The sequence below is a fragment of the Oryza sativa genome, chromosome 1, assembly GCF_034140825.1.
Source record: "Oryza sativa Japonica Group chromosome 1, ASM3414082v1".
Taxonomy (NCBI): Eukaryota; Viridiplantae; Streptophyta; class Magnoliopsida; order Poales; family Poaceae; genus Oryza; species Oryza sativa.
The window spans coordinates 43,199,459-43,213,945 of record NC_089035.1 but is presented as its reverse complement, the minus strand read 5'-3'; the positions used below and the strand labels follow the sequence as shown (position 1 = coordinate 43,213,945).

Sequence of the window (14,487 nt, the reverse complement as noted above, 5' to 3'; positions counted from 1 at the left end):
ATTAGTGGGCCAAGCAGAGCAACAGGCCATCGGCACACCAGGGAATAAGTTCATCTGAGGTCCCTTAACTTGTCAACGAGTACGATTTTCGTCCTTCAACCAAAAAACCAGATAAACGGGTCCCTCAACTATCAAAACCAGTGCATATGAGGTCCCTCGACGGTTTTGAGAGTGGTTTTGGCTGACATGGCGCCTACGTGGCAAATTTGACTTGGTCTTCATCTGATGTGGCATTAACGTGGCGCATATGTGGCAATTTGATCCGAAAAAATAATAAACTTCGTGGGACCCACATGTCAGTCTCACACATAAATTAATAAAAAAATGGTGGGGCCCACGTGGGCCCCACATGTCATTCTCAGCATCTCCCTCTCTTCAACTAGAGCCCCTCTTCTTCTTCCTCTCTCTCCCTTCTCCCATCCTCGAGGTGGCGAGCGGTGTCCTGGTGAGGGATGGCAGCTCGCGGCAGCCGGGCGAGGAGGGAGGCGGCGCGCGGTGGCCCGGCGAGGAGGGAGGCGACGCTTGGCGGCCCAGGGAGGAGGGAGGCAGCGCGCGGCGGCTTGACAAGGAGAGGCGGCGCTCGGCGGCCTGGCTAGGAGAGGCGGCGCGAGGCGGCCAGGCGAGGAGGGAGGCGGCGCTCGGTGGCCCGGCTAGGAGAGGCGACGCACGGCGGTCGGGCGAGGAGGGAGGCGTCGCTCGACGGCCGGGCGACGAAGAGGAGCTCCGACCCGGATATGACCATCGAGGACATCGGCAGAGGTGGCCGGGCGAGGAGGGAGGCGACGCGTACGGCTACCGAGCGAGGAGGGGCGGTGCCGTCCGGCTGGGCATCGCGGGCGGAGCGGCCGACGGAGTGTAGCTGTCGCGCTCGCCGGTGACCTCCTCCTCCTCCGGCAACCTCCGCTGCCCGCGGCCTATCGCCGCTCCGCCCGCCCCTCCGCCCCACCGCCGCTCCGTCCGCCGGCATGCTCCTGCCGCCGCTCCTGCGAGGACGAGGAAGAGCGAAGAGGAAGAGAAACGAGAGCCGAGAAGGACATGTGGGGCCCACGTGGGCCCCACCATTCTTTTATTGATTTATGTGTGAGACTGACATGTGGGTCCCATGAAGTTTATTATTTTTCCGGATCAAATTGCCACGTATGGCGCCACGTCAATGCCACATCAAAAGAAGACTAAGTCAAATTTGCCACGTAGGCGCCACGTCAGCCAAAACCACCCTCAAAACCGCCGAGGGGCCTCATCTGCACTGGTTTTGATAGTTGAGAAACCCGTTGTATCTGGTTTTCTGGTTGAAGGACGAAAATCGGATTCATTGACAAAGTTAAGGGACCTCATATGTACTTATTCCGCACCCAGCCTTGGCAGTAAATGGTGGGAAAAAGTACACCGAAGGTCCCTCAACTTGTCATCGGGATACAGAAACATCCTCGAACCATAAAACCAGATATTCGGCGTCCCTTAACTATACAAAACCGGCCATATCAGGTCCTTCGGTGATTTTAACCCGGTTTTAGCCTACGTGGGCGTGGGACCCACGTGGGCCCCACATGTCAGCATGCCACATCAACTTCCCTTTCCTCTCTTCTTTCCCTTCCTCCCCTCTCTCTCTCTCTGCCACTCTTCTATCGCAGGCCAACCGACAGGTAGGGAGCAGACGGCCGGGCGACGAGCGGGGCTGAGCGGCGGCCGGCGGAGGCGGCGTGCGAGCGCGCGGCGGCCGGTGAAGCGGAATGGAGCGGAGGCGCGGAGCGGCGGTGGCGGCAGGCGGCCGAGCGCGCAGCGGCCGACCATGTGACCGTTCGGGAGCATGCCCTTGTACACGGTGCCGAAACCGCCGGCGCCGAGCCGAGCCAAGTAGTTGTTCGTGAATCCGGCCAACTGCTGCGCCGTGAACCGGATGGGCTTCTCGCCGGCGATCTCTTTAAGAAACCTCTCGATGGTGGCGTTGCGTATCTGGGAGTCCGGCACCACCGTGTACATCGCCGCCGGGCCGTCCCCGGCGCGAAGCTCGTGTTGGTGTTGATATTGACGGCCGGGAGGCCATTCTTCTTGACACATCTGTACATGAGGTAAACAATGGCGACTGATCCAGCAATGCTCAACACCGAAAGCACTGCATCACCAGAGATCAAACCAAGCATCATCTCAGTGAAACCAGTTCATCATCTCGAAACAAGAAACTGAACAAAAGAAAGAAAAACAGGTACAAATTGTCGAAATTTCACGCACCGACGACGATGGCCAGAAGGAGTTGAAAGTGCTGGAGGCGTGCGTGCCGACCCGGGCAGAGGTGGCTGGGAGGGAGAAGAGGGGCACGCCCTCGATGCGGCGGCGGAGGAGAAGGAGGACGCCGGCCACCGCGCCGCGGCGGGATCCGGCGGGGACGAGGGGGATGACGACGCCGACGAGGAGGAGAGGATCCCATTGGGAGGAGCGGGCGCGGGGCACGCCGACGCCGACGACCACCATGCCCGCCGCTAGGAGGGCCGCCACCTCCACCGCCTCCGCCTACTGGCCGTCGCTCCCCATCCGCCGGCCGCCGCGTGCGCGGCCGCCTGCCGCCACCGCCGCTTCACGCCTCCGCTTCGCCGGCCGCCGCACGCTCGCACCCCGCCTCCGCCGGCCGCCGCTCAGCCCCGCTCGCCGCCGCGCGTTGCTACTCCCCCACGGCAAAGAGAAGTAAAAAAAAAAAAAGAAGAGAAAAAAGAAAGGGGAAAGTTGACGTGGCACGCTGACACGTGGGTCTCATGCTGACTCAGCTGCCACGTATCAAAACCGGGGTCAAAACCACCAAAGAATCTCAGGTGACCGGTTTTGTATAGTTAAGATACCTCGCATATATGATTTTGCGGTCTGAGGATGTTTTTTATGACAAGTTGAGGGACCTTGGGTATACTTCTCCCTAAATGGTGACATCGATGAGCTTTTTTTTTTTTTTTTTTTTTTTGCGAGGGACATTGATGAGCTTTGACAGTTACTCCCCCCATCAGTTTGATCATCACCTATTATTTGTGTTTTTTTAAAAAAATAATCATCATATGACACAATGGTTCTTTGTTTATTTATACAAGAGTAAATATGTACTGCATATATGTAACTTTATACATGCAACCAACCAAAGATTAATTTCTATTGATTCAACCCATACAACATTTAAAATTAATTTCTATTGATTCAACCCAATGCGAAGTGATTTTTATTAGATAAGAAGCGACGAAGCATATTAATCGATAGTAATGATTAATTTAGAATGATGGAGGTTTTGGTACGGCCTTTGCTTAAGGGGTGATCGAACTAGCACGGAAAGAAAGTAATCCTCTGTATACTTGTAAGTTTATCCCCACTAAATATAGTTATTGCTATTTCTCTTTTCTCTTATTAAGCCACATCATCCGAATTATTTTTAGCCATTGGATGATGGATTTATGGTTCAAATTGTCTTTTTTTTCTTCTCTCATAACACCATACAATCTCAATAATTTATAGACTCAAAATTCATAAGTATCAATTTGTTTTAGTTTTAATAATCATATTGCATCATATTTGTATATATTATATAACTTAATTTCCCGCAGCAACGCAGCGGGGTATTGATCTATTTCTTATTTAAATGTACTCGCTAGGTTAAAAAAATATGAGCATTTCTGTACTTCCTTTTTTTTTACGGGGATGGAGGTGAAATTAAATAAGACATGATTTTTACTGGGATTAAGGAGAGAAGTGATATTAAATAAGTGATGGTTTTCATGGGGATTAAGGAATGGTGAAATTAAATGAGTACTGATTTTCGCAGAATTTAAAGAGAGGTGGAATGAAATAAGAGATGATTAATTGATATATTCTAAAATAAAATTAAAATGCCAGATGGTTATATTTTAGGATAGAGGAAATGAAATATTAGTAAAGTGCTCTTGATAACAAATACAATTATACAACTTTGATGTTAAATATTTAGATTATTTAAAATATAATATTGGTCCCACGTGGAGTATTTACAGATTTTTATACTGCTTTGGTAGGTAAAACTTTCAGAATTGAAAGGATGGAAATTAAACGTCGGTAAAAAAAAGAAGCCCCACATGGAGTATTTACATTTTTTTACTGTTTTCTTCTTTCACCATTGTAATTACAACAACAACTAAAATACACAGTGATGTAGGCCTCACCCTTATTCACAAAGTAGATAGAACATATGGAGTAGGCAAGATACCAAAGTTGGATGGAGAGAGAGAGAGAGTAAAAGATGCGTGTTGACTGTTGAGTATTGAGTGAGTAAAAGAGAGGCCTCCTGCCTTCTGAGTTCTGAGCTTTCTCAATACTTGACACTTACACTTTGGGTGGCTACCGGTTGGTTACAGTTACAGAAGAGGTTTGTATAACACAGTAAAAACCAGTAGATAATACAGTTCCCAAAAAACTTCATTCCTGTGTTTGTTTGGCATCTGAGGTCGCCATTGATCGACTAGCAAGCTCTTGATCTTGTCCATCCATAACCATATTAAAAAAAAAGAAACAAAGGTATGTTCTAGGGTTCTTCGGTTGATATCTAGTTGTTTGATTCTCCTTTTGGTTGGACATGACACTGATCATACGAACCATTTGGTTTCAGTGATTGCATACTAACCTCTGCCTCCACAGGTACAGTCGTACAGAAATGGAAGGTCATCCTGATCCAACATCTGCTGCTACTGCCATGATCCCCGAGGCCTCGATCAGACGCATCAACCTGAGTATCACCAGCAACGAGGAAATTGTAAGCTGTCAAACCATCATCACCTTCACCTGCCAATGGTATTTGGTATCATATTCTTTTACCCATTGCTGTGACTCCTGTGTATTCGGCAGCTGAAGGCGCAGCCGGTGAACGAGCTCGAGAAGCCGATCCCCATCACGCATCAAAGCCAGCTGCTGAACAATCCATACTTGGGCCTGCCTCTGCAAGTCGGCAGCTGTCAGTCGTGTGGCAGCAACGCCATCGAAGAATGCGAGGGTATGCTAGTCAGTCGCAATCTCTTTTGTGCGATCCTGCATTGGACAATAACTTTCAGATTTCCAAACGGGTGCAAATGAAAGCAAGTTTTGTGAAGTTATTCACTGTTTATTTTGCATGGCATGATGTCTGAAAATCTGTTTCTGGAAAAAAAAAAGAAAAGATATTGCAAAGAACAGTTTCAGAGACAGTGCTCACTCTTCACTCTGTTGTGTACCTTTGATGGAAATAAAATTCATTTTTTGATGATTGATTCCAAGGTCACTTCAGATTCATTGAGCTGCCCATGCCCATCTTCCACCCGAGCCATGTCACCGAGCTGAGCCAGATACTCAACTTAATATGCCTGAGATGCCTCAAGATCAAGAACAGAAAGGTACAACTGCAAAAACCATGCTCAGGCATATCATCAGCATATGCGATAAGCCATACTATATTGTCATCGCTAACACATGTTTCTGCACTTAACAACTCAAACAGAAGAGCACTCTTAAGGGAAGCAAATTCACTTCATGTTCACACTGTCAGGTAATTTGCAGCTGATCATCCATTTATGTTTCTTAGGGGTCAATGTTGCTTTTCCCTCAACTGTGAAAAGCCAAGTAATGCAAACAGGCATCATTAGTTCTTGAATCCATCTTATTCCAGGAGCTCCCACCGCTGTGCGTTGCAGAAGTCAAGAAGTCCAATGGTGCCCGTGGCTTGGAGTTGAGAGCACCTATCAAGAAAGAACTGGAAGAGGGATTCTGGAGCTTCCTTGATCAGTTTGGCAGTTGCACGAGGGGTACCTCTCATTGTCGTCCTTTGCTCCCAGAAGAGGTACTCTTGCTCATGTTGCGAAAGCCACCCCTATTGGAACAAAGCAAAGATAAATGCATAAGTTTCAGAACTTACATAGAGTAGCTTTGCATATAGAAATTGTTGCACACATTTATCTTACTATCTGTCCCCCTTCGCATTTTATTCTTCTGTTTGTCAGGTCCAAAACATCATAAAGAAGATCCCTGAAGAAACAAGAAGGTGGCTTTCTGTTAGGGGATATATTCCTCAGGATGGTTTTATACTGAGCTATCTCTGCGTCCCACCAAACTGCCTGAGGGTTTCCAATGTTTTGGATGGAAATACATTCAGCTGTTCAGTAAGTTCATCCTAATCAAACACTATTTGATTGAAGTTTAGAAGTTCTTTTTGCCTTTTTCCCTTCTAGATGTCATTACCACTGACCTAGTGATTTATGTCCCTTCTTTAATCAGGGCACATCGACAAACTTATTAAGGAAAGCACTACGTAAGATACAGCAGATTCGTGGTTCAAGGATTGGTTCCTCAAACATCCAAGTGGATCAAGTTGCAGATGATCTTCAGGTCGATGTTGCCAACTACATCAACCTCGGAGGAACAACAAAGGTACATGATTCATTAGTAAATAAAGTGTAGGTTACCTTCTTCATCATAATTGCATCTTCATAAATTTATCATCATCGTATGTCTCTTGAAGGGTCACGGAGATGACACGTTCACAAGTCAACCAACAGCAATGCAATGGAAGCAAAAAATGAAGACATTGTTCATCAGTAAGAGCTCAAGCTTCTCGTCCCGTGGTGTGATTACTGGTGATCCATACATTGGTCTCAATGTTGTTGGGGTGCCTGAGGAAGTAGCAAAGAGAATGTCAGTAGAAGAAAAAGTCACAGACCACAACATTGCTCAATTGCAAGACATGATGAATAAAGGACTATGTTTGACATATACAGATGCCAATTCCATCACGTACTCATTGGATGCAGGGAAGGACAATCCGAACAAGAAACACACCATACTGAAGGTCGGCGAAATTGTCAACAGAAGGGTTTTCGACGGGGATATTGTCTTCCTCAACAGGCCACCAAGCACTGATAAGCACTCAGTTGAGGCCTTCTATGTCCAAGTCCACAATGATCACACCATAAAGATCAACCCACTCATTTGTGACCCACTTGGAGCAGATTTTGATGGTGACTGTGTCCAAATCTTCTACCCAAGGTCGCTTTCAGCAAGAGCTGAAGCTAAAGAGCTATACACTGTGGATAAGCAGCTGGTGAGCTCCCATAATGGGAAACTGAACTTTCAGTTCAAGAATGATTTCTCACTAGCTCTGAAGATCATGTGTGGTAGGGAGTATTCTGAGAGGGAAGCAAACCAAATTACAAATGCAATGTTCTCATCAGGGATGTACCCCCAGAAGCCACTGATTGGTGGACCTTACTGGACCTTTCCTCAGATTCTAGAGACCACTAAATCTAATGCAATAACACTGGCAGACCATCTTGACAGAGAATCTGTTGGAGCCTTAGCTACTGGTACCACCATCTCATCGATCCTTTCTACAAAGGGTCCAAGGGAGGCCACAGAATTTCTGAATCTTCTGCAGCCCTTACTAATGGAGTCACTGCTTATTGATTGCTTCAGCATAAATTTGGGAGATTTCACTGTCCCAAGTCCAATTCTGGAAGCTATTCAAAATAATCCACTTGAGCTAAATAAGTACAGGGAACCAATTATGGATTTCATAACCCATTCTTCTGCCATAGGACTGTTGGTTGATCCCAAAAGTGATTCCAACATGAACAAAGTAGTGGAGCAGCTTGGTTTCCTGGGGCCTCAACTACAACACAACGGAAGACTATACAGTAGCAGGTTAGTGGAGGATTGCCTGTCTAAGTCTCTGCACAGATGTTGCGGGAGTACCAATTGTTGCAACCCTCTAGAGGAATATGGTACTGTAAGGAGCTCAATTTACCATGGACTAAACCCATATGAGGCTCTACTTCATTCTATATGTGAAAGGGAGAAGATAATGCGTGCATCTAAAGGGCTAGTGGAGCCTGGCAGTCTTTTCAAGAACATGATGTCAAGACTCCGAGATGTCACAGCATGCTATGATGGATCCATAAGAACTTCGTCTGGTAACTTAGTTCTTCAGTTTGGCTCAAGGGATGCATCAAATTGTGTGACACCAGGTGACCCCGTTGGTATCTTGGCAGCCACTGCAGTTGCAAATGCTGCTTACAAGGCAGTGTTGGCTCCTAATCAGAATAATATAATTTCTTGGGACTCGATGAAGGTGAGAAGCTGACCAGATCAATTCACTCCAAGCCTCAGTTCAATTCATATGTAGACTGTAATTTACTAATTTTGACTACTAAATTTTGTTTTACTACTAAATTCATATGTTTTTTTTACTACTAAATGTTACTGTTATAGGAAGTACTGCTTACTAGGGCAAGCACTAAAGCTGATGCCAATCACCGAAAGGTCATTTTGTATCTGAACCAGTGCTCTTGTGAAAATGAATGCATGGAGAGAGCACTCACAATTCGAGCCTGCTTAAGGAGGATCAAATTAGAGGATTGTACCACAGAGATATCCATCAAGTATGTACTATCAGGCTTTCCAATTATTTATGCTTCTGCAATGTAAAGATACAAGTCCTATTGATTCTACTTTACCTGGACTATAAATTAAACTAAATCTACAAAACTTATTTCATGTGATGCAAGCAATTAAACAGCAACTATTGATTTGGCATCCTATTGAACTTTTTGGGGAAAAAGAGCATTTCGTTGAACTTGCCCAGTTCAGTCCAGCATTAGTTTCTTAGATTTCCCTTTTAGTAGTTCTACATTGTCCAAGGCTCAGAATTGTTGGGATAATATTTCAGGTATCAACAGCAAGCAACTCAAGCAGCTCATCATCTTGTTGGCCATATTCACCTTGACAAGGTCTATCATTCAGTAACTCAAATTATATCCATGTCATTTCATAATAATCACTAAGATTATAAGTTTCTCTTGCTCTTACAGAAGCAATTGAATCAGATTGAAACAATTATGGACAGTGTTCTTCACAAATGCCAGGAGACTTTTAGGAATAACATAAAGAAGAAGGGATCGATGCGTGAAATATTGAAGACAGTCACTTTCATTTCAAGGTGCTTCAAACTTCTATTATTTTAGCAATAAAGACAGTATGAATAGAGATTTACTGCTCTTCTGAACTTCAGGTCCAGTAGTCTACTAATTTAAGTCATATGTTCAGTGCTAGACCACTAAGTTCTTTATGGCACAGTTCAGACTCTAGTAAATATATTATCTTCCATTAGGTATTTATGCATTTGGGACTACCATCCATATTTTGAGTAAAAGAATATTTTTAAGGAAGTATGACTATATTTTTGTTGTAAACTAAATCATGTGTTTCTTCTTTGCAGCACAAGTTTGTGCGACCAACATACAGATGATGATAAAAAATTTCAGGTTTCCTGCTTGCAGTTTTTCCTCCCTGGAAGCATCACTAAAAATATATCTGAATCTACTGAACGAGTTATCGATTTCATGACTAATGCCATTTTCCCTATAATTTTAGACACTGTTATAAAAGGTAAAAAAAATGCAAGAGGAACATCCAGACAGTTATGGTGAAAATGTCCTATGCAATTATGCTTACTTACAATCAATTCTGCACCTTCTCTTCACAGGTGATCCTCGAGTTGAGGAAGCCAACCTAGTAAGGATTGAACCAGAATCAACATTTTGGGTCCAGAGCTCTGGTGCAGAACAGAAAGGCGAGGCGGCACTGGAAATCACTGTGGAAGAGGCTGCGGCTGCTGAGAGTGGCAATGCCTGGGGAGTAGCAATGAATGCATGTATCCCTGTGATGGATCTGATTGACACCACCAGGTCTATGCCGTACGATATACAGCAAGTCCGACAGGTGTTTGGCATTTCCTCCGCATTCGAAAAAGTCACACAGGTTCAGTTATTCCCCTTTCTCCTTTTAGCTGAAATTCAGGTAACTTCTGCTGAAACATTGCTCGTGTTGTGCTCCTTTCAGTACCTTTCCAAGTCTGTTGGAATGATTACAAAATCAGTTCTCCAAGAGCACCTGACAACAGTTGCAAGTAGCATGACCTGCACAGGCGATTTGCATGGCTTCAACAACTCTGGCTACAAGGCCACATGTCAATCTCTGAAGGTTCAGGCACCATTTATGGAGGCTACACTATCAGTAAGTCATGCACTCTCATCTCTTTTGAAATCCTCACTTAAATGAGCCAGAACCAAGTCTTGGTCATAATTCAAATATAACAAAACATGTTGCAGAGATCAATACAATGCTTTGAGAAGGCAGCAGCGAAGGCCTACTCCGATCAGCTGGGCAATGTTGTATCAGCCTGCTCTTGGGGCAATAATGCAGAAATTGGAACTGGTTCAGCTTTTGAAATCCTTTGGAATGACGAGAACATGGTACATTTGACAACTTTACTTGTTAACACCACTCATATTTACAGAGACTTTTGAAGATCACTTTAACTTCTTATCTCTTTTCAGTCATCAAGCAAGAGTATCCTTGGTGGGTATGGTCTGTATGACTTCTTGGAAGCAGTAGAAACAACAGGAGCAACTAAAGATAAGGCAATTGTTCCTCATAACTACTGCTTATATGATGTTGACTGCATTCCAGAGGATAAAGTATGTTTAGAAGAAAACAATCAGATCACCTGGACAGACAAACCAAAAGCTGAATTCCTGATGGAATCTGAGGGTAGGAGGGCAGGGATGCACAGCACTGGCCAAAAACATCCGAGGAAGCCAAATTGGCATGAAGGAAACACCAAGAGTTCCCCAAATTCTACTGCAGTAGAATTTACTGGTCAGGTGTTCCAGAGAAGGCAACTGAAGACCAAGAGTAACTGGAACTCAGATGCAACACAGCAAGATGATAAACCAAGTTGGTATAGTTCAAATAGCGCGGGCACACAGAACTTCACCATTGCAGGATCATCCCGACCAGGTGAATGGAACAGGAAGAATAATAATCGCGGTCAAGGTGGTGGTAGAGAAGTGTGGAAATCAGAGGGACCACACCGTGGAGGCAGTAGCAGTAATAGGAATCAAGGTGGTGGTAGAGCAGTGTGGAAATCAGAGGCATCACACCGAGGCAGTGGCAATAATAGGAATCGAGGTGGTGGTAGAGCAGTGTGGAAATCAGAGGCATCACGCCGTGGAGGCAGTATGAGGCAGGTAGCGAGTTGTGCTTTTACACCAGTGGAGCAGCAGATATTTGAACAAATCGAACCAATCACAAAGAATGTAAAGAGGATCATCCGTGAATCGAGGTATTTTTCTGGTCCAATAAACTTGAAAAGGCACAAGTACTAGGATTCTTCATTTTTCGACCACTAGTACGTTGATAGCTAGATGATAAGATGGAAGTTAAGTGTATGTTCAAACACCGCCCAGGTGGTTCCTTCTGTTGTATCCCTTACAGTCCATCTCTCTCAATACTTTTGCAGGGACGGTATTAAACTTCCTCCAGATGATGAGAAGTTTATTGTCACAAATGTTCTCATGTACCACCCAGAGAGGAAGAAGAAGATAGCTGGCAACGGCAACTACATAACAGTAAGCAACTTGCCTTCTTGAATCTTTCTGCGTCAGATGAACCAAAAAATGGAAAACCATGAGGACTCATTTGCTGCTTATAGGTCGATAGGCATCAGGTATTCCATGGAAGTAGGTGCTTATATGTCATGTCCTCAGATGGATCCAGAAAAGATTTCTCCTACAAGAAGTGCCTGGAGAACTACATCAGAGCTCAGTACCCAGATGCTGCAGATTCATTCTGCAGAAAGTACTTCAAATGATGAACCATAGCACGTTAAATTTCTGTTGCACTCTTGTATCTGGTGCCCACAAACTTATCTACTCTACCTCAGTATGATCAAACATGTTCTGTAACTGTGAACTTGTATTTGGTGCCCACAAACTTATCTACTCTACCTCAGTATGATCAAACATGTTCTGTAACTGTGAACTTGTATTTGGTGCCCACAAACTTATCTACTCTACCTCAGTATGATCAAACATGTTCAGTAACTGTGAACTCATTACTGAACATCAGAAAAACACTAAATGCCTAGACACTTCAATGTTTTTATTGCATTGTGACTGATACTATATTGTTGAATTACTCTAAAGAGGCAAACGTACCCTTTAAGTTAACAGCAACCACTAAAATAAGATGCCTAGTCGCCTAGACCTCGCACTCAAACATTAGCAGTTATATAGAGTTTCATGTTGAATCGTATCACTATGATTTCTTTTTCTTTTTGAGACAAAGCATATCAGTATATCACTATGAATTTGAAGCTGATGAAACATCTAGTAGTGGTAGAATCATAAAACATCCATTAAATGGAAATTTTCAAACTACCACTGATTCTTCTAAGAGCTAGTGAATCAAATAGGTTGCATGATATTCTACTAATGCGGTGCAAAACAGAAAATGAGTAGCAATGGAGAGTTACACTGCTGTACATGAGTAAAGGTTTGTGTGGTCGTGGTGCTTAAAATGCGAAAAAAAAAACTTCCATTTTCTCAAGCTTCAGTTGCAACCACGCGCACAAACACAAAAGAAAAGGTGATGCATGAAAAGTTACTTTAAAACATTACCTGGAACCTATGCCCAACAAAGCTGGCTATTGAACAAAACCGATGATACATTAACAATGGCCTGATTTTATTGCTTGTGCACTTCAACTCTACAATGAACTTTCAAGGATGCTTAAGTTTCAAACAATTTAAGCAGGTGCATTATCTGCATCATAGCATAGCTAGGTAGGTACAGTAAAACTCCTGAGACAGTCATGGCATCATTGGGAGCAAAATCAACAGCCAACTTTCCTGAAAGAGCACTCACAAACTCAAGCAGCGCCTACTCCAGCCTTCATCTCCGCTGCAGCCTTCCTCTCGCAGTCTTCAATGTACCATTTGAGAATCGCAAGCCTCGCCGTCTCGAAGGCGCAGTATCCCAGCGCGGCGAAGCAAGCGCTGTGCAGCACCCTCGGACCAATCCCCCGGGACAAGCCCATCAGCCCCTCCTCGGCGACGACCTCCCGCATTGTCCCAACCACGGTGCGGCTCCCCTCGGTGCCCACCCTGGTCATGAGGCGCGTCTTGACGACGTCGAGCGGGGTGGTGAGCGCCGCCGATATGGCCCCCGCGAGAGCGCCGCACAGCACACTCTCTCCCGGCGTGAGGCTCTCCTTGTTGCGTTGCTTGAGGGTGAATGCCTTGAGGTACTCGAAGGAGGAGTAGCTGAGGACCCCCGCGGGGAGGTTGCGGAGGAGGGTGGCGGCGTAGCCGGCGTAGAGGCCGAAGAATCCGTCGGTCTGGAGGATCTGAAGGAGCACCTGCCATGAGCGGCCCTTGGCGGCGCCGGATTGGAGGCGCTGGGTGATGAGCTCCTTGGGGACCATGATGGCGGAGGAGGAGACGTTGCCGCTGGCGCCGGCGAGCGGCGGCACGAGGAAGGGTGGGAGGTGGGGGCGGAGCAGCGACTTGGCGAGCTCGCACGTGCCGAAGTAGACGGCGGAGGAGGACGCGGAGCCGAGGATGACGGCGGAGAGGCCGCGGTAGAGCCCCAGGGGCCCGTCGGTTCGGAGGATGTCGAGGAACACCTGCCACGACCCCCCCGCGGCGGCGCCGGCCTGGATGCGGGTCTTGACGGCGTCGATGGGGAGCAGAGCGGCGTAGGTGAAGGCCCCCGCCGCGGCGCCCGCGCACGCCCCGATGGCCGCGCGGGCGAGCGGGGTGGGAGGCGCCGTGGCGGCGACGGCAGCCGACGCAGGCGCGGGCGCGGGGATGGAGAGAGATGAGGAGGAGAAGACGGGGCCAGGCGACGACGAGGAGGAGGGAGGCGGCGGGTGCTGGAGGAGGAGCGAGGTGAGGTCGGAGAAGAGGGAGGGGAAGTCGAGGTGCGGCTGCGATTGGGAGCGGGCGGCCATGGCGACGGAGAGCGACTCCCTCGAGCTCGGCGGCGGCATGGTCACCTCCACCTTCACCTTCACCTTCACCTACTCCGCTGCGCCTGCGTGGAGAGAAGGGTTGGGTTGGGTTGGGTTGGGGTGGGGTGGAGGAGACGAAGCCTACTCCATTTCTGGGATGTCAGTTATGGATGGGGCCCACTTTTGTTGTGGGCCCTGGGCCGTATGGCTAGTTCGTGATTCTTGTTGGAATTCTTTCCTCCAACTTTGCTCTGCTTTCGAATGGAGGAAATTTAGTTGAATTATATAGAAAATTGAACCAAATTCTATAGGGGTTCTCCAAAATTCATACTCCTTCCGTCCTAATATAAGTGATGACCGGATGTGACATTTCATAGAGGAAGTACGTGAATTTTGTAAGATACTGTGGGGTTTTCTGAAGAAGGCAGTGCAATTCCCGCGGGATTTGAGAGTTTTTCTCTGGCTCCTCTAAAAAATAATTTGAAGTGTCTAGTAGTTGCAGTTTTAGAGCAGTTTCATTCCCAGAAATTCTACCAAGGCTTCACTCCATATCATCAGCATCATGTACATAGACAGTTGCAGTTTTAGAGCAGTTTTATTTCCAGAAATTCTACCAAGGCTTCACTTCGTATCATCGGCATCATGTACATAGAAAGGATGGAAAATGGTTG

General features: G+C 46.4%; 4 protein-coding genes across 4 annotated transcripts; 2 read left to right on the top strand and 2 right to left on the bottom strand.

The window, feature by feature from the left end:
• Positions 1-1,023: 1,023 nt before the first annotated feature.
• LOC112937632 (uncharacterized) lies at positions 1,024-2,476 on the bottom strand. Its single transcript, XM_026022496.2, has 2 exons — positions 2,230-2,476; positions 1,024-2,113 (listed from the first exon to the last, which is right to left on the bottom strand). The coding sequence occupies exon 2, from the start codon at positions 2,056-2,058 to the stop codon at positions 1,564-1,566; it is 495 nt and encodes a 164-aa protein (XP_025878281.1). The 5' UTR covers positions 2,059-2,113; positions 2,230-2,476; the 3' UTR covers positions 1,024-1,563.
• Positions 2,477-4,654: 2,178 nt separating this feature from the next.
• LOC136351226 (DNA-directed RNA polymerase V subunit 1-like) lies at positions 4,655-10,777 on the top strand. Its single transcript, XM_066308225.1, has 15 exons — positions 4,655-4,753; positions 4,846-4,990; positions 5,251-5,366; positions 5,471-5,518; positions 5,606-5,809; positions 5,970-6,128; positions 6,244-6,396; positions 6,488-8,092; positions 8,233-8,402; positions 8,690-8,750; positions 8,832-8,959; positions 9,239-9,408; positions 9,506-9,780; positions 9,862-10,035; positions 10,131-10,777. Exons 1-15 carry the CDS (start codon positions 4,655-4,657, stop codon positions 10,326-10,328), a joined length of 3,705 nt encoding a protein of 1,234 aa, XP_066164322.1. The 3' UTR covers positions 10,329-10,777.
• Positions 10,386-11,894, top strand: LOC107276722 (DNA-directed RNA polymerase V subunit 1). The gene is made up of 3 exons (XM_015784943.3): positions 10,386-11,146; positions 11,324-11,432; positions 11,516-11,894. The coding sequence occupies exons 1-3, from the start codon at positions 10,560-10,562 to the stop codon at positions 11,672-11,674; spliced, it is 855 nt and encodes a 284-aa protein (XP_015640429.2). The 5' UTR covers positions 10,386-10,559; the 3' UTR covers positions 11,675-11,894.
• Positions 11,895-12,525: 631 nt separating this feature from the next.
• Positions 12,526-13,923, bottom strand: LOC4324463 (protein MITOFERRINLIKE 1, chloroplastic). Its single transcript, XM_015758927.3, has one exon. It carries the CDS (start codon positions 13,853-13,855, stop codon positions 12,734-12,736), a length of 1,122 nt encoding a protein of 373 aa, XP_015614413.1. The 5' UTR covers positions 13,856-13,923; the 3' UTR covers positions 12,526-12,733.
• Positions 13,924-14,487: the final 564 nt, after the last annotated feature.